Source organism: Pogoniulus pusillus, chromosome 23, assembly GCF_015220805.1.
Source record: "Pogoniulus pusillus isolate bPogPus1 chromosome 23, bPogPus1.pri, whole genome shotgun sequence".
Taxonomy (NCBI): Eukaryota; Metazoa; Chordata; class Aves; order Piciformes; family Lybiidae; genus Pogoniulus; species Pogoniulus pusillus.
This window is the reverse complement of record NC_087286.1, coordinates 22,505,110-22,522,333: the sequence shown is the minus strand read 5'-3', so window position 1 is coordinate 22,522,333 and position 17,224 is coordinate 22,505,110. Positions and strand designations below refer to the sequence as shown.

The 17,224-nt window shown below is 44.3% G+C and overlaps 1 protein-coding gene across 1 annotated transcript in view; it reads left to right on the top strand.

Moving 5' to 3' along the window:
• Window positions 1-17,224, top strand: part of OXSR1 (oxidative stress responsive kinase 1) — a 92,358-nt gene that overhangs the window by 49,267 nt on the left and 25,867 nt on the right. The window contains exon 5 of the mRNA XM_064162887.1: window positions 8,110-8,165. Coding sequence (XP_064018957.1) covers window positions 8,110-8,165 — 56 coding nt within the window. The remainder of the gene's footprint in view (window positions 1-8,109; window positions 8,166-17,224) is intronic.

Below are 17,224 nucleotides of genomic sequence, written 5' to 3'. Positions count from 1 at the left end.
ATGAAAACTTGATTTTCAAGTCTGCTGGGCATGGTCCTTTACTTGTAGGGGATACGAGAAGCAAAACTGAAGTTCTGACTGGATAGGGGATACCTTGAAGTGGTGTATGAGGTTAGAGACATAGCTTCTTTTGCACTGACTGCTGAAGGGCTGAAGTTTGTCAGAAACTCTAGCTGCTTGCTAAATCCTCCTTGCCACGAGCTGCTACTGCATGCATTGAGGTGAATACATGAAGCAGGAACCTCTTTTGTAGGAGGAAGAGATGGGGCTGCGAGGGGTGGTTTGATTAGATTGTTTCCATGCTGGGAAATAGGGCTAGATTTAGTATTCATAGCACTTTATTGTCTAGCTGAAGGAGCTGATCTATCTGAAAACTGTTGTTTTAAGAATTTGGGCTTACCTGGAGCACTTTAGGATAGAATAGAATGGTTTGGGTTGGAAGGGACCGTAAAGGTTATCTAATGCCAACCCTCTGTCATGGATAGGGACACCATCCACTAGAGCAGGTTGCTCAAATCTCCATCTAACCTGATCATGAACACTTCCAGGGCAACGTTTCTCCTGGAAACCTCCTCCAGGGTTTTTGCCATGCAAGGAGTTTCTTCCTTACCTGAAATACCTTCCTCATATCTGGCTTTCCCCACATTGATGTGCAGTTGTGGTTGCATGAGCACTGATGCTGGGCTGGAGCTGTGGTGGTGGATGGGAGGTAAAGTCCAAGGAAGACAGGATCTATCAATGAGCTGCACCAGTTGAAGGGAGCCTTTAACCATAGTTAGGCTTGTAAACACGTGTGAAGAGAAAGCATTAATGAGAGCACAAAACCATCAAAGGCAAAGTTGGCAGAGGAACAAAAAGCTTAAGGTGGACATAATTTGCTGAGATAAAGGAAAGTCGCAGGCGCCGTGATAACGGTGGCTGTGTGACAGGCAGGGGCGAGTGGTGTGACACACTGCTTGCTGTCTGGCTTCCTGTCGGGTACTCGCATTGTTAGCCCAAGGTCTGCAGCTGTTTCTTTACTGCCTCAGCATCTCACCAGCCCCCGGAGCTATTCGGATAACTAAAATGACAGAGTGAATTTTGGGAGGATCTCCTACAGCATTCTTTGGTGAGCTCTCCCTTGTCTGAGGTGACGCAGCGACTCAGCCTAAAATGAATCGAATTTTTGAGTCATGATTTCAACCCTCTACTTAAAGCAGCAGTCCACTTCTGCAATATTGGAGGACAACAAATCATGAGGAATTGAGCTTAGTAAGTGCATCATGGATCCTCTGAAATAGGTTTTGTGTTTTTAGCTAAAATAAAGTACAACGGAGATTCCTTTGTCTCCTAACAATTAAGAGGGCTTCTGTTTGCCTGTGCCAGGAGAATGCATGCAGTCACTTCTACCAGGAAGTCTCCTCTCTGCACTGACTGTGATCTGCTGGATGTTAAGGGTTGGGCATGTCAAAACCAAGTGCTGGATGTACCTGTATGGCTTGTCTTGTTGGAAGCTGACAGTCCTTTCAGTAAGCTTTATCTACATGCCCCTCTGTTTGCAAAGGCAGCCTGTCAGTCACTTCTGCCTTTCAAAGCCTGTCTTTTTACAACAAAAAAAAACCTTTTAAAAATTCCTGATAACATTGTTCATTTAACTTTGTCTAGGCATTAAAATGGCAGTTAAAGAGCTTTAAATTTTCCTACTGACCTAGCCCCCATGAAGCTAGGGCTTTAAAAATGCCTCTGCCATTTGAGGCTTGAAGTAAATCATGAATTGTCTTGTGCTGCTGGCATTTAGTTTCTGCAGGAAGACCTCATCTTTCACCATGGCCCAGCAGCTGGCAGAGCAGCTCAGGGAAGAGGGTAGAAGCAGTTGCTGTGCTTCCCTGATCCTGAGCAATAAAGCATGTCACTGGGCTGATCTCCTGCTGTAATTTATAGCAGCCTGCCTGCTGCTACTGGTCCCGGCTGCCAGTGGCCGCAAGGGCCTGCTGAGAGGGCTGTGGATGAGCAGGGATGAAGCAAGCTGTGTTCTTGGCCCTCTCTTTCCCCTGCTTTATGCCTGCCTCAGCGGGGAGGCTGGAGAGAGGAGTATGGAAGCTGCTTTGCCAGCTCTCTGCTGTTGGAACATCTTCAAGCTTTGGGAGTTGTTCCTGAGTCCAGCACTGCAAAGTTAAGTACAGCATTGTAACAGGCAGTAACTATCTCATCTGAGAGTCTGGGGCTTAAAACTCTATCCTGTACATGAAGCTGTTGGTACACACATCTTTTCTGAGCAGGAGCAGGGAACATGCTCATGTACAGCTAATACAGTTATCTTGGGTGCTTCTGTGTTGTACCGAATGTGCTGGTGTTTGGGGATGTAAAAATACTACTCTGCTTGTACACTTGCAGCCTAGTTTCTGTTTTGCCGATCTGTCTCGTGGTAAAGCTCTTGCATGCAGCCAACCCTTTGTATTTTGGCTTAGAAGATGAAAGGATGAGGTGACATAGGGGACAGCGTGTTGTGGAAGGGAGAGTAATGTTCAGTGGTAGAGAGAATAGGTCTCATTTGGTGTACAATGCCACAAATTGCTTCCTACTTAACTGTGTGTAGAGGTGCTGGTCTGCAAGTACTTTACATGTTACTTGGAACAATGTCAGCTCCAGGAATTGGTTGCATTCAGTATAAATATTTTGAGTTATTCATTACCATTAACAGAAAATAGTAATTCTTGCTTTTACACCTTCTCTTTTTCCAAATTCAACTTGGCAGGACCAGTCGTTCCTTCCTCATGCCAGATTTTGCACTATGGAGCTTAGTCCATGAAGTTTATTGTTAGAATTGATGTAAATTACATCTAATGGGCAGATGACTCATGGCTGTGCTGACAGCCAGCATTGCATCCTAAAGGCACATATGAGCAGGTTGGAAGCTAAGGCATAATAAACAGGGCTCATCTCATTTCCCCCTTCATGTCACAGTTTTCTTCTCAGTGCTAGCCCGCCAAAGTCCTGGGATGCTGCTTTTTGCTCAGATCATTTGTGTCACAGTTGTGGTGTCTGTACCAGATTGTCCTGGGTATTGCTCCAAATGTAGGCTTTAGACCACAAGCCAAGTGGATCCTTTTCAATTTCCAAACAATACTAAGATGCTTGTTTAAAAAGCAATAACTTTCCATGCTTCATTGCTTTCCTTGCAAACACAATTCTTTTAAGTCTGTAATGTGATCAGTATTACATACACTCCTGCTCTGTTCTGGCGGAACCTCTTCTGGAGTACCACATCCAGCTCTGGAGCCCTCAGCACAAAAAGGACATGGACCTGTTGGAGCAGGTCCAGAAGAGGGCCAGAATGATCAGAGGGCTGGAGCACTTCTATGAAGAAAGGCTGAGTTGGGGTTATTCAGCCTGGAGAAGAGAAGGCTCTAGGAAGACCTTATTGTGGTCTTTCAGTACATAAAAGGAAATATGGGGATAGTCTTTTAGTAAGTCCTGTTGCAACAAGACAAAGGGCAATGGTTTTAAACGCAAAAAAGGAGAGATTTAGACTAGATAGAAGAAATTTTATACAGTGAGGGTGGTGAAACAGTGACTCAAGTTGCCAGGTGCCCCATACTTGGAAATATTGAAGGCTGGGTTGGATGGAGCTCTGAGTGATCTGATCTAGTTGAAGTTGTTCCTGCTCACTGCAGGAGTGAGGTTTGGACTAGTTGACCTTTAAAGGTCCCTTCTGACCCAAAATGTTCTATGGTATGCCAGGATTGCAGAATTGCATCTGGTTGCTGATGATATTGGTCCATTGTGGACCAGCAAATTTTGCTTTTGACCTTAGTGTTGTCACTGCAGCAACAACCACTGTATGGCAGTGCCAGGGACTGAGGCTTATTCTGATCATGTGGCAGGATCTCTGGGCTTTTATAGTGGGAACAAACTATTAGGATACATTTCCTGTAATTTCCCCCATCCTGCTGGAAAGATGTGGGAAGTGTGGGAACACTGCAGTCAGCTGAGGAGCATCATCTCATTTCTTTCCTATGCTTCCAAGTCTCCTGTAGCTGGATGCTTGATTGTAGTTTTGTTGGACTGGGGATCAGTTTTGGTTATGCAGCATCTCATGCCCATGGCCCAGCCCTGACCTGGAGGCATTAATGTGACATAACTGGTATGTTAGTGCTTGATTGCACATGGACGCTAAACCAGTTTGGAATGCAGATGAGAAAGGATTCCTGCCCTTCTGCAAAACCTTTCAAGGTTGATGTGGAGGATCCACCTTTGCACTGGAATGAGTCCAAGCCACTCTTCCTGTTCTGGTTCTGCAGTAGGAGGTAAATAAAAACATAATGGTGATTGTGTGGAAGGGCTCTTGTAGACTTTAGAAGAGAGCAAGATGCCAGCTGCAGGAGCATTCGTTAAGCTACTGACAAGAAAGTTCACTCCAGCCTTCTGCAGCTTCATTTAAAATGTGATATAATGACTGTTTACAGTGCAGCCTAAAGCTGCTTCCTGTTTCCAGGGCAGTAGTTATGCCAGAGGCACACCACTGCTTCCAGGTCTGTCAGCCCAGGATATGGTCTTGGCCACATTAATAGGGAGCACCTTCAGATTGTTATACTTGACAATAACTGTATCCTGGAGTAACAAACTCCTCGCCATTCAGCTTGCAGGTTTTTAAGCATCTCCTGAGGAGAATAAATAGGAGATCACTGTTTCTCTCTCCTCTGCCCCATTACTCTAAATGCAATTAATTAATGCTTACGATAGTTATAAGGATCTAGTTTGAAGATGTTGCTGATGACACCAGTATATGCCACAGAAAGGGATCTGAGTTCACCTAGTGATGTTGCTGCTTGGTGTTCACCTGGTGCTGTTGCAGTGGACAATGTGATGCCAATACACCAGGGTGAGGAATGGGAAAGTTGGAAATTGCCTCTATGGTCCAGTAGCTCCAGAGTCAATGTCTCCAAACAGCTCACTATTCATTGGTTTTGCAGCTCGGGGTGGAGTATACCAGGATGGGGTGAGTAATGGCCTTTTCAGAGGGTTGGTCACTGGGAGGAAATGCCACATCAAATGGTGATTCAGTTCTGCAGCCTGACTTGGATATTTGGCAGTGACTGTTGTTGGCCTCCTTAGTTTCTTATTGTAACAATGACTTGTTTTAGTTTCTTGAACCAGCTTGAAGCACCATATTTACTGGATTTTGTTTCCAGTGAGGAAATATGTAAAATTTAATTAGTCCAAAAGAAGTTGAAAATAAGCCTCTGCATTGGAGGAGGTTAAGAAACCAAAGTATTTTGGCTCTTTTTTCCCCCATAAGATTCAGTCTGAGTGCTTGTTCACTACTTTTTTCACTCCAAGCCTGTCCATCTTGCTCTGTTCTGGTAGGATGGTCTGATGCTGTTGGGTGCATGCTGCTTTCTGGCTGCTGTTGCTGCATCAATGAAACTTGCCTGAGTGGTTTTGGCCTCTAAAGCACACGATGGTTGAATCTCCATGCTTAAATCTGCTTAAAAACATCCCTGGTGCTTCCCCCATTGTTGAGCGTGGTCTGCTCAGTGAGCTGCACATGCCATTGTGCTGCCAGGGGAAGTCTGGAAAGGCTGCAAAATACTACAGGGCCCAGCTTACTGGGGAAATGTTCCAGCATCCTGAGCTGCCTTGGAGTACAAATGAAAGAGGAAATTACTGTTACTTGTGTCCATCTTCAGTGAGAGGAACAATAACTTGAAGCGGCAACCTCAGCACACGCTATTCCTTTCCTTCTAACCTGGAATTGGCAGGCAGCTTTGGAAAGGCTTCCTGCATCCTGGCTGTTGCAGGAGAGCCTGCTGTCTGGGCAAACATTTCCAGTAGGATTGGAGAGTTTCCTGAACACTCGATATGTTCCCTCTGAATTAGTGTTGTTGTGAGGAGGGATTCCTGGAGATGGCCGCACCTATGCCAAGTGCGTTTCACATCATGTGAGCCAGCTCATTACCTAGGAAGCCGCAGATTTGGGTGCTGTGCTCTCATGGCTCCACATGCTCGTGGAATTAGATCCCATAGGCATTTTTTCCTAAACACTGACAGGGAGCTTTTCCACTCCTTCAGTGTTACAGACTATGGATGGTTGGTGGGAGTGCAGAGATCAGTCAGGTTGTGTACCTCATGGTGATTAACTCTCTACAATTCTGGTTGTATTGGATTTTGGCCAGTGATGTCAAGGAGGTAGCCAAGCTGCATGTTCAAAGTCGTATTGAATGCTTTCAGGTCCCTTAAGAGTTTCAATCCACTGCAGTGCTGATGCGCTCTCATCTGAAACTGCTGCAGCTGTTAATTGCAGGAAGAAAACAGAATAGTGCTTCTTGGAGGGAAAGCTGACTTGCCCCTGAATGTTCATGTATGTGACAAGAGTAAAATGTGCAGGACTGGAACTGACTGGTAGTGATTGTTTTCTGTTTGTTGTCTTATTCCAGCATCACTGTCACAGTTTTTTGCTGCTCAGTCCCATTCTGCTGTTCAGTAAGCTTCTCAAGGCAGTCTTGCTGTAGAGCTTCAGTAGTTACATGTGGATCTATCCAAGTTGTTCTCAGTAGTTACAGCAAATTAGAATTTTCCTGTGCTTGCTTTTACATTTGGCCTTCAAAGAGAGATTAGGCTCCAAGATGATCACTTCTTTGAGGGTAAAGGCTGCTGTCAGCTGTAGGTTGCTGTTAGAGTAGTCTTTTCTGGGACTGTCTTGTGGACAGGATTTGTTCACTTTTGTTCTGCTGGGGGGAAATCTGGGGGAAAGCCATGCCATGTTGGTGTCCTGGACTGAGTGTTGGGAAGAAACTAACTAATGCTAAAGCTGGAGATTATGTGTTTAAAATTATCCTGTTCTGGAACTGGCACCAGCCCAGGCTCTTCTTCAGAAGAGCAAAGCCAGGAAGGAAGAGCTTTCCAGGGCCTGACTAGGGCTCTTTGGCCAGGTAGTCACACTGATTCTGATCTCATGATGCCCGAGGAAGGAGGTAATAAATAGCTTTTGACTTTTTTTGTATGTGAAAGGATTTGGAATATTTGCAGAAGGCTGTGATGGGAGAGTCTGTTTGGGTTTTTTTTCTGTGCAGATGGTTGCCATCAAGGTAAGGTGTTCTGTGAATTACTATTTGCAGTGCCTATTCACTGACATCTGTTCCCCAGGTGGTTGCACTGCTTGCATCCTTTTTTAAGATGGCATCTGCATATGCTTTGGGTCTGCATGGCCTCTTGGTCAGTGCAAGCTTAGCAATCCTGATGGCATATGTGGGTGTCAGCTCTAAAGGTGTTTCTCTTGGCTTTGCCTGAAGGGCAGTCTGTGAACATAACCTGTGTAACTGGACTGAAAGCAGTGTTCCCCTCAGGCATGGAGGAGTGCTGCTGCTAACCTAGGAAGCCAGAGCTTTCTGGGTTGGGAAGGAGATCGCACAGTAACTTCCACGGCACGTGCTGGATGTTCTTGTGCCTTCATTGACTTTGGTCTAAGGAAAATCAGGGTGACTTTTTCACGGGAGACTTTACAGGGCTGTTGGGTGGTGGCACTTCCCCTTGCTCACTATCTCTGTTGTACCAAGTCTTCTCACCAGTCCCTGGTAATGTGCTTCAGTTCATTAAGCCACGAGCAAAAGACGTTTTACTTCTGTCTGGACTTTCCCCAGTGTGTGGGGCAAAACTGACTTCCTGAGGCAGTATGTGAGCTCCTTCAGGGCTGGAGAGCAGCGAGGCGAGGGGTGAGGGAAGAACAGGATACGTCTAGCAGTAGTGAGACTAGACTAATTTGCTGTCTGAAGTCTCCCCATCTGAAAAGGCACATGAGTATCAGACACATACTAGGTCCTGTGTCCATATTTTTAACTACCTGAAGAACCTGGGACAAACCACTTTCCTTGTATTTTTCTGGATACCTTCTGATAAGTTTTTAATCTCTTCCGTGCAAACCCCTTAAAATGCTTCTGTAATCATACAAATACCACTTAGTGTCTGTCTACTAAAGTTACAATTGGTGTGAATTCCCTACTATTTCTGCATGATTGGAAGCAGGAGGTGCTAATGCAAGAAATGAAACAAGAAATAACCTTTTAATGTGGCTGTGTTGTTTGAAGGAAATATTTAATGACTGCAGCTTCTTGTTACTTTATCTTTCTGCAGGGATGTGAAAGCAGGAAATATTCTTCTTGGAGAAGATGGCTCTGTACAAATTGCAGGTAACATTGCTGGTAGATTTGAATAAACCTTGTGTAAGGGGTATCTGGAAGTTTACCTATTTATGTAGAAGCCCCACAGTACTTAAAGCAAACAAACAAAACAAGACCAACAGCACCAAAAGCCCTGACAATAAACAAGCCACAAACCAAAACAATAACAACCCAGGGTTAATTACATCTTAAAATACCATTCTTGGGAATAATAACAATCAGATGAATAAATCCATAGACTTAAGACTTCAGAATTAATAGAGTAGATAAAATTCTTGGCATAAGTTGATCAGATTGTTAAAAAAAGCAAGTTCACAGACTTGGAAGGGGACTGCACAGACCTTACTGATTCATCATCAGTGTATGAGTGTATGAGGTGGTTTTTAGAAGGACTGTGGTGAGCAGTATATACATTAACAGAAATTTGTGTATCTGATAGTAAAAAGTAATCTGCAACTTTGTCTTAACCTCGGTCTGCCAGTCAGAGTGCTCGTGTGGGTGCTCTCTAGTCTGCTTCAGTTGAGCTGAGTGGCAGAATGTACGTCTGACTGCCCTAACCCAACACAAACTGCAGTGGACTGGAAGTTGTGGAAGCAGTTGTGCAAGCTGAGAGATGGGGTAGCGATGACTGTTAAAACAGTTACTTTAGCTAATGCAGATGTGCCTGCAGGAGATGCCTATTGAAGTTTCTGCTGTCATGAGCTGCATCAATGCAGGTGTGTTGGAAACAGCCCTTGGATGGGTCATGTCTGTGGAAAAGGCTGTTGTGTGGTGTGCAGGTTTTTTTGGGTTTCGTCCATTTCTCCCCTTCCCTTTTGGTGTTTTATTTCATACATGCTCCTACAGACGTCACTCTTTCCAGAAATCAGGAATTATTGTTGTAGACTATCAAGACAAGATTTTTGGACAGTACATTTAGAACCTGTGAGACTTGATTTTCCTTCTCATCCTAGTGTGCTGGGATTTGCCTCTTACAAAGAGAGATGTGGATTTTCTACCAGGGGGCAGAATGCTGATTTTTTTTAATAGGTAGTTCTTCTCCCTCTGCAGAAGGCAATAAACGGTTTTACAGGACGTATCATCTAAAACACAGAACTTGTGTTCTAAACCTGAAGTTGCTTTGTTTCTCCTTTTAAGTCTCTCAGTGCTCTTAATGCCTGCTGTTATATTTCTGATGAGGTGTAAATAATTCATCCTGTGTGGCAGCTGATGGAAGGGAGGGAGTGGTTTCTAAAACACACAGAGGCAAACTTTATACAGTGACATCCTGCATTTTTTTCCCGTAATGTGGCCAAGATGTAACGTTTTGGATTTATAATTGGTCGAATGCAAATGCAAATAGCTGTTGTGTTAGAGTAGTGCACTGTCCTCCCCAGTGTTTCTGCCAGCCCAGCAGAAGGCTGCTCATTTTTCTTTTCCACAAGGGTGCCAGGGCTTGGCTTTCTCTTTTTTAGTTTTTTATTTTGTTGAAGCTTACTGGTAACAGACACAGGTCCACGTGTGGGGTTTTTTTCTGCTGGTTAATTTTTAGTTGATAAATAGTCTTTAAATTGACTAGTTTTGCTCGTATGGATTTCAGAGGCTTTACATTGTCTGTGATTTGCACATGTTCCCTTGGCCTGAACTGTCTACTGGTGGTTTAGATGTGCAACAACATTTAAATTATGTGGCCAAGAGAGCCAGTGGCATCCTGGCTGCATCAGGAATGGTGTGGCCAGCAGGAGCAGGGAGGTCATTCTGCCCCTGTACTCTGCACTGGTTAGACCACACCTTGAGTGCTGTGTTCAGTTCTGGGCCTCCCAGTTTAGGAGGGACACTGAGATGCTTGAGTGTGTCCAGAGAAGGGCGACGAGGCTGGGGAGAGGCCTTGAGCACAGCCCTACGAGGAGAGGCTGAGGGAGCTGGGATTGGTTAGCCTGGAGAAGAGGAGGCTCAGGGCAGACCTTATTGCTGTCTACAACTACCTGAGGGGAGGTTGTGGCCAGGAGGAGGTTGCTCTCTTCTCTCAGGTGGCCAGCACCAGAACGAGAGGACACAGCCTCAGGCTGTGCCAGGGGAAATTTAGGCTGGAGGTGAGGAGAAAGTTCTTCACTGAGAGAGTCATTGGACACTGGAATGGGCTGCCTGGGGAGGTGGTGGAGTCGCCGTCCCTGGAGCTGTTCAAGGCAGGACTGGACGTGGCACTTGGTGCCATGGTCTGGCCTTGAGCTCTGTGGTAAAGGGTTGGACTTGATGATCTGTGAGGTCTCTTCCAACCCTGATGATACTGTGATACTGTGTACATCTCTCTCTCTGCATATCTTGCAGTGTTGCTTTCACAGGATGTATGAAGTTCCCTCTTTGCAAATTTTGTCCTTGAATGTGCAGAAGGACTAAGCTATAACCTTTCTTGAGACAGTAGAATAACTGAACTCAACCAAGGCCACCAAGTTCACCGCAGTGGCAGGAAGCACTTTTATTTATGCTAGGGCAGCTGATGACTTGAAAAAAAGAACAATAAATGACTGAATGCTAGAGAAGAGCCTGACCTGGCCATTACATGATATTTTGTTTCTGTAGGAACTTCTGACACTTAAGCTTTCTTTCCTCCTGACCCAAGATGAAATAGCAAAATTTCTTGTGATTTTTTTTTTTTTAAGAGGAAAAAATGCAGGAACCAAACTAAACCAAATAAAGCAAGTTATTGTTTCAGAAAGATCAAAGCACTTGCCTTTGACAATAACAGTAATGCATATTATGAATAATTCTGGTGAGTGCTTCAGTTATTAGCTGGATGACATCACTGCTTTCCCATGAAACAAACATGTTTAAGTTTCGCTGGAAAGTTACACCAGGAAAAAAAAAGATTAGCTGTGGAATGAAGCCTGAGGGTTAGAGTGAATGGGGCACCACCCTTGAAGGAGCTGGTTTGGTGTGCATAAAAAATTCAAATGATGTAGCAGAAAAGAACTGCTTCAATTCTTTTATAATGACTCCTTTCCTTTTTTCCATCCCTCTACCAAAACTGCCATTAAGCAGTTAAGAAGGTCTTATTCAGTGTTTGGCCTTTGCAACCTTTTGTTCCTGTGTTTCCTGCTGCTGGACACAATTCTTGTGTCTTGTTCCAGAAGAAATGTAAATCTTAAATGTAAGTTAAGGAGTGTGAATCTCCAACAGGAAATCCTTTGAGGGGAAAAAACTCCAAAGCTGCTTTCAAGGTTTAGGAATAAAAACATTGGGCCCTGTACTGGAGGAAACCCCACTGCTGGGCTCTACCTCTACAATGTGTCAGTGAATTTATTTGCTTTGGAAACTACAGAATTCATGGCTATAACTTTGCTGCAATATTGTACAGTTCTGACTTAGAATCATAGGATCAACCAGGTTGGAAGAGACCTCCAAGATCATCCAGTCCAACCTGACGCCCAGCCCTATCCAGTCAACTAGACCATGGCACTAAGTGCCTCATCCGGTCTTGTCTTGAACACCTCCAAGGACGGTGACTCCACCACCTCCCTGGGCAGCCCATTCCAATGGCAGATCACTCTCTCTGTGAAGAACTTCCTCCTAACATCCAGGAGCGCTTGTCTCGTTAATTTGGGCTGTGCAGTTCTGTTGAGGCTGAACACAAAAAAACATCTTGGTGAGGATGTGTCCAATGTTTCTCAGGCTGTTTGTAACTCTGAATTGGTGACTGTGCATTGGAGCTGAAAGCTGTGCTGGGAGATCTGGGAGCTGGAGCAGGTGTAGGTGAAATCTGTGAGCTTGAGGGAATTTGCTGGAAGCAGGCATTCTAAAAATCCCTCTAATGGCCTGTGTAGCTTCAGACTCCTCCCCAGGCCCTTAGACTTGGTTTAGTCGGTTTTCGCTTACGCCTCTGTCTGGTTTTAACTGTGTAGCCCTTTCTGCTTTCGGAATGTGCATCCACTGAAACAAAGTGCAAAATTACCTTCAAGAGACCCATCTGACCTGTGGGACATAAAGTGAGGCTGTTCCCTTCGATCTTAACATCTTTTTCTCTCATTTCTTTTTCCAAGGGTGCTCGCTTGGGCTTGTGGCTTGGCACCAAAGTTTTGTGGCCTGTTACAATTCAGAGTATCATTTGCTGAGTTTGAAGCGTTTTCCTGCACATTGAATTAATCTGTCTTCTGAAGAGAGCAGGAGTCTCTCCTGGATACCATTGTTCTGGGCCATGCTGATGGTGGTTGCAATGTAAATTGAGATGGCTGTGTTCTTTTGTGTCCCAGCCTCTCCATGGCAATGGTTGTATTTTGTTTTTTTAATCAGAGCATAACACTTCTTTGCCCTGGTGTTTATGTGCTCCCTGGAGTCTAAAATCTGCATGGGTAAAAACACTCTTTATCAACACAAGCTGCATTGGCACCAGTGCTGCTGCATAAACCAGGGCACTTCTCACAGTCAGCAAGGTTTAATATTCTTCAGTTTATTTAACTGTGCAGGCCCTATAGATTATTTGGAAATGAAGTGATAGACTGGGAAGGGATGGGGGAGTTGAAGGAAACTCTCCTAGAGTACATGGGACTTTCTCAGTACAAACTGTGCTCCAGACGTGGCAGTATGTTAGCATCCTACTGAGACAGGGTACTGACTAATTCTTTTTCCCCTGATTTTATCCACTGGGATGTTAAATAATGCTGTCACTCACCCTGGAAGGTGCCTGTGGAGGTGTTCTACTGCAGGGACAATGGCCTGGTATCTTCAGATTTTAAACCCAGTCTGGCTATGAAGGTGCAGTGCCCGAGGCACTTGCTGTGCTTTCTGTCCTAGGCAGGCCCTGCTCGCTGCCAAGTGGTTGGAGTAGATTGAGATTTCACCAAGTCGTTCAGGACTTGCTAATTGATACTGGGCAAATTGCCTAACCCCTCTCCCTTTATCTATTTATAAAATGGGGATAGTTAAGGCCAGGCAAAACTTGTGTAACTGAATTTGTGTAACTTTCCACAAATCCATGCCAGCTTGTCACCGGTTCACTGTGTTCCTGACTGCTCTTAATTCATTGTACTAAAATAGCGTTCTACATAAACATCAAGCTATGATGCAGGCAGTGTCATTCCCCTACTTTTCCTTGGGAAACTCTAACTTTGGGAGATTAAAATTGTTTTAACAAGGGGCAAGTCTTGACTCTGGGAGAGTTGTGCTGATTGCAGGGCTGACTTGAGCAGCTGATGTCTTGTCACAGACACCTCTGACCCTCTTCTGCCTTTCAGAAATGGGGCAAAAATAATTTTCTCCGTGGTTGGTGGAGAGTTTTGGTGCCTCCCGTGCAGCAGCATTATATGAAGTAACCTTTTCTTTGTGTCACTTATAATACCTGTTTTTCCTGAAGAGATGTTGCATGATTTGTTTTTTGAAACCACTTGTCTACTTCTCCAAGGGTTCCACAAGCCTTCACCCAGCCTGGGCTTCATTATTCTTAGGTTACATTGTACAGTATCAGTGTGTCTTTATTAATGTCAGGGCTGGTCTCAGATATGGTCTTTGTTTACTGGGCAAAGGCATTTCCTACATCTTCTATGTGCCTTGACATTGCTGCCAAAAGGCTAAAGTTGTGTTGCTATAAAGCTGCTGTTCTGAATGTGAATTGAAGACAAATATTTGTGGCTGTAGAGATCCACCTTTGCAAATGAGAGTTTGGCAGAACAAGTGTGTATTTGTAGATCCGGTAACACCATATAACCATGTAGCCTTTAAAGTACGGAAGTTTTTGATTCTTGTTCTTCACTAATCTCCCTTTGCTTTCGTGTCTTACCACCTGCTGTGTTCTCAGCACAACATTGCTCTTTACTGCTGCCTTACTCCTTCTCTTGCCAGGTTTTATTCATCTTCAGTGCTCTACAAGCTGCAAGGTTTGCGGAAAAACACTAAGTACCATTGCAGGTATTTCAGGTGAAAAACTGAACAAGAAGGAAGGTCACTAGTGGAAAATACCACTTAGAGCTGTCTCCTGAAATGCTTTTGTTTTTGCTTAAGGAGGGATATCATCTCAGCTACCCAAGTTTAAAAACAACTCTTGAGTGGTTTGAAGTCAAGATTCATTTATTATGTTGTTCTGCCCCCACTGAAGTTGGGAAATGCTTTTGGGTCTGATCCAAACCCACCAAACTCTGTTAAGAGCTGTTTTGATGTCAGTAGCCTTTGGTCCTGACTCCTAGTTAGTGGAAAGACTTCTTTCACTTATACCTATCTTGTGGCTACCTACAGTAGCAGGCATTTGAGCTTTTTAGGATTAAGGTACGTTGCAATATGAGATGGCCAAGGAGAGGTGATTATTATGGGCTGATTTTTAGATTTAAATAAACCAACCTAACTTAACGGTACTGCAGAAATGTATCTTCCTGAGGCACACAACAGTGGTGCCTATTGTGATGTGGTTCTGCTGTAGTATTCTTCCCTTGGTGAGTTGTTTAGAGTGAGTCTGTTTCTGTAATGCAGGGTAGTAAGAGGAGATTTTTCCTTTCAGCTTCTACATTTCCTAAGTGCTCAGAATAGTTTTCAAGTTTGACAGCTTGGGTGCTTTGATAGCAGTTTTTGTTTCCTAATGCCACACTTTTGCAAACCCCAATCTGCAACGTCATTGTTGCCAAAAAGCATTTTACAGGGTATGTGGTTTGCAACACCTGATATTTCTATTGAGAAAGACAGAAATGGATGCATTTCCTGCATCGGCAGAATTGTCATTTCCATTCTGAATTGGCTTTGCTGTGACAAGAAATTCTATGTATATAGATTTTATTTTGTTTTTAAGAAGCCTTTGGTTTATGTCGCTGAAACAGGTTCAGCAGGTGATTTTTTTTCTTTTATCACTTAGATCCAGATATCCTGGAGACTATTATTTGCTATCAGACTGCTGGAAGTCTGCAATTTGTGGGGTCCTTTAGGCTATCTGACAGTTGTCGGATTCCCAGCAGCGGTGATTACTGGTATTGCAAGCCAGGTCCAAACACTTACAGTTCCTCCTTTGCCCTGGTGGTACAGTCCTTTCTTATCGCTGTGGTGAGCCAATATAAAATACAATCTCCCAAAGAGCACAAATGTAAACCCTTCTGAGCTGTTGTACCTCTTGAATTTCATGACTTTCTTCATTCTCTAGAGTTAAATTCATTTGTGGTAACCTAGTTCTCTTTTATCTATCTCTGCAGATAGGTAAGTGGCAGAGAGAACAACACACAGATTGTGCCAACTGTTCAAAGTAGGACTTGAACCCTAAGTTGTGGTTAGAATTTGATTTTATTGCTTTGCAGATATTTCTTGAGAGCAGGCACATTCTTATCTTAATAGCTGGGTCTTGGATAAAGTTAGTAAGATGACATTTGAGAAGACTGTTTCAAAGTCATTCCTCACAGCAGAGTAGCACAGGCTGCTTTTGCCTATTTTAGCCCAGTGGAAATGGGGAAAATTGTTTGGAAAAGGTTGAATAAATCAACCTTGTACGAAATACAGCTTAAGCCTTCTGCTGACCTTGGACGGCAGATATAGGGGCACAGTTTCCATCTGGAGTTTATAACCCCCCATTGGATGTAAAATTTGAATGCTGTGTGCTCTGTGTTCAGGACTTGTGTTTTCACTGCTTTTGCTTTGAATGGCATTTCCTTTACCCTCAACTTGATTGCATGGAAACCTGAGGTAAGATAATAGACACAAACTCAAGTATAGCACATCGTGATAATATGCCGATGGCACTCGGGCAAGTTTCTATTAGTATGATATAAAAGAACTTCTAATTGGTTTTGTGTTTAGAACAATAGATCTTGTGAGCCTTCCCATAATGAGCAGTAAAGAGCAAGTAATTCTACCCAGAACTTTTTAGAAAACTCATTTGCTTTTCTGAGAAAAGCAAGGGTGATGAATGCACACAGGGAAGACCTCAAAGCAAAATCTCTGTTAAAAAGTGAGTTTCCAGAAGAAGACAGGGCAGTGCTTCTAGAAGAAACCAAACCCTCACGATAGGCATTTGCTACTGCTAGCTTTAGCCCTGTGATTTCTATGCATCTTTCTTTAATGTCAATTTTCAGTTATCCCTATCTATTCTAGTGAGCACAGAGTTCCTATCCTTGGAAGCATCTAATCTAACTGAGCTGGAAGCGTTCAGCATCTTATCTTCCAAGTGATAATTTCAGTGGTGTTCTTCAAGTACTGACAGACCGGTGTGACAGGGCTTATAATGCTGTTGCTGTGGTGCAGAGGGAAGCTTGGGAATGTCCTCATGTGGATGTCTTTGCTAGCATACTTTTGCCATTGATTCCTTGGGATGACATCCTTATGCCATGGAGTAACTCTGTGGATCCTCTGAGTAAGACTTTTGCATTTACAGTTTACTGTGAATTGAGTTTCAAGACTTTTCTAAGCAGTCATGATATATAATGTTCTGTGTTCAAAATGGAGGTGGGAGTGTGTGGGTAAAACTGAGTTATGGAGAATTAGCCATTGTAGGTCTATAATTCAGTACTACATGAGCAGTGTTGTTAGGAGCAAATCATAGAATCAGTCAGGGTTGGAAGGGAGCACAAGGATCATTCAGTTTCAACTCCTGTGCCATGGGCAGGGGCACCCTACCCTAGATCAGGCTGGCCTCAGCCCCATCCAGCCTGGCCTTCAGCACATCTAGGGATGGGGCCTCAACCACCTCCCTGGGCAACCCATTCCAGGATCTCACTGCTCTCATGGTGAAGAACTTCCTCCTCACGTCCAGCCTGAACCTACCCATCCCCAGCTTCACTCCATTCCCCCTAGTCCTATCGCTCTGTCACAGCCCGAAAAGTCCCTCCCCAGCTTTTTTGCAGGCCCCCTTCAGATCCTGGAAGGCCACAAGAAGGTCACCTGGGAGCCTCCTCTTCTGCAGACTGCACAGCTCCAAATCTTTCAGTCTGTGCTCATAGGAGATGTGCTCCAGCCCTCTGATCCTCCCAGTGGCCCTTCTCTGGACATGCTCCAGCACGTCCACGTAGTTCTTGTAAGGGGGGCTCCAGAACTGGACACTGTACTCCAGGTGGGGACTCAGCAGAGGGGAGTAGAGGGGGAGAATCTCCTCCCTCAACCTGCTGGCCACACTTCTCCTGATGCAGCCCAGG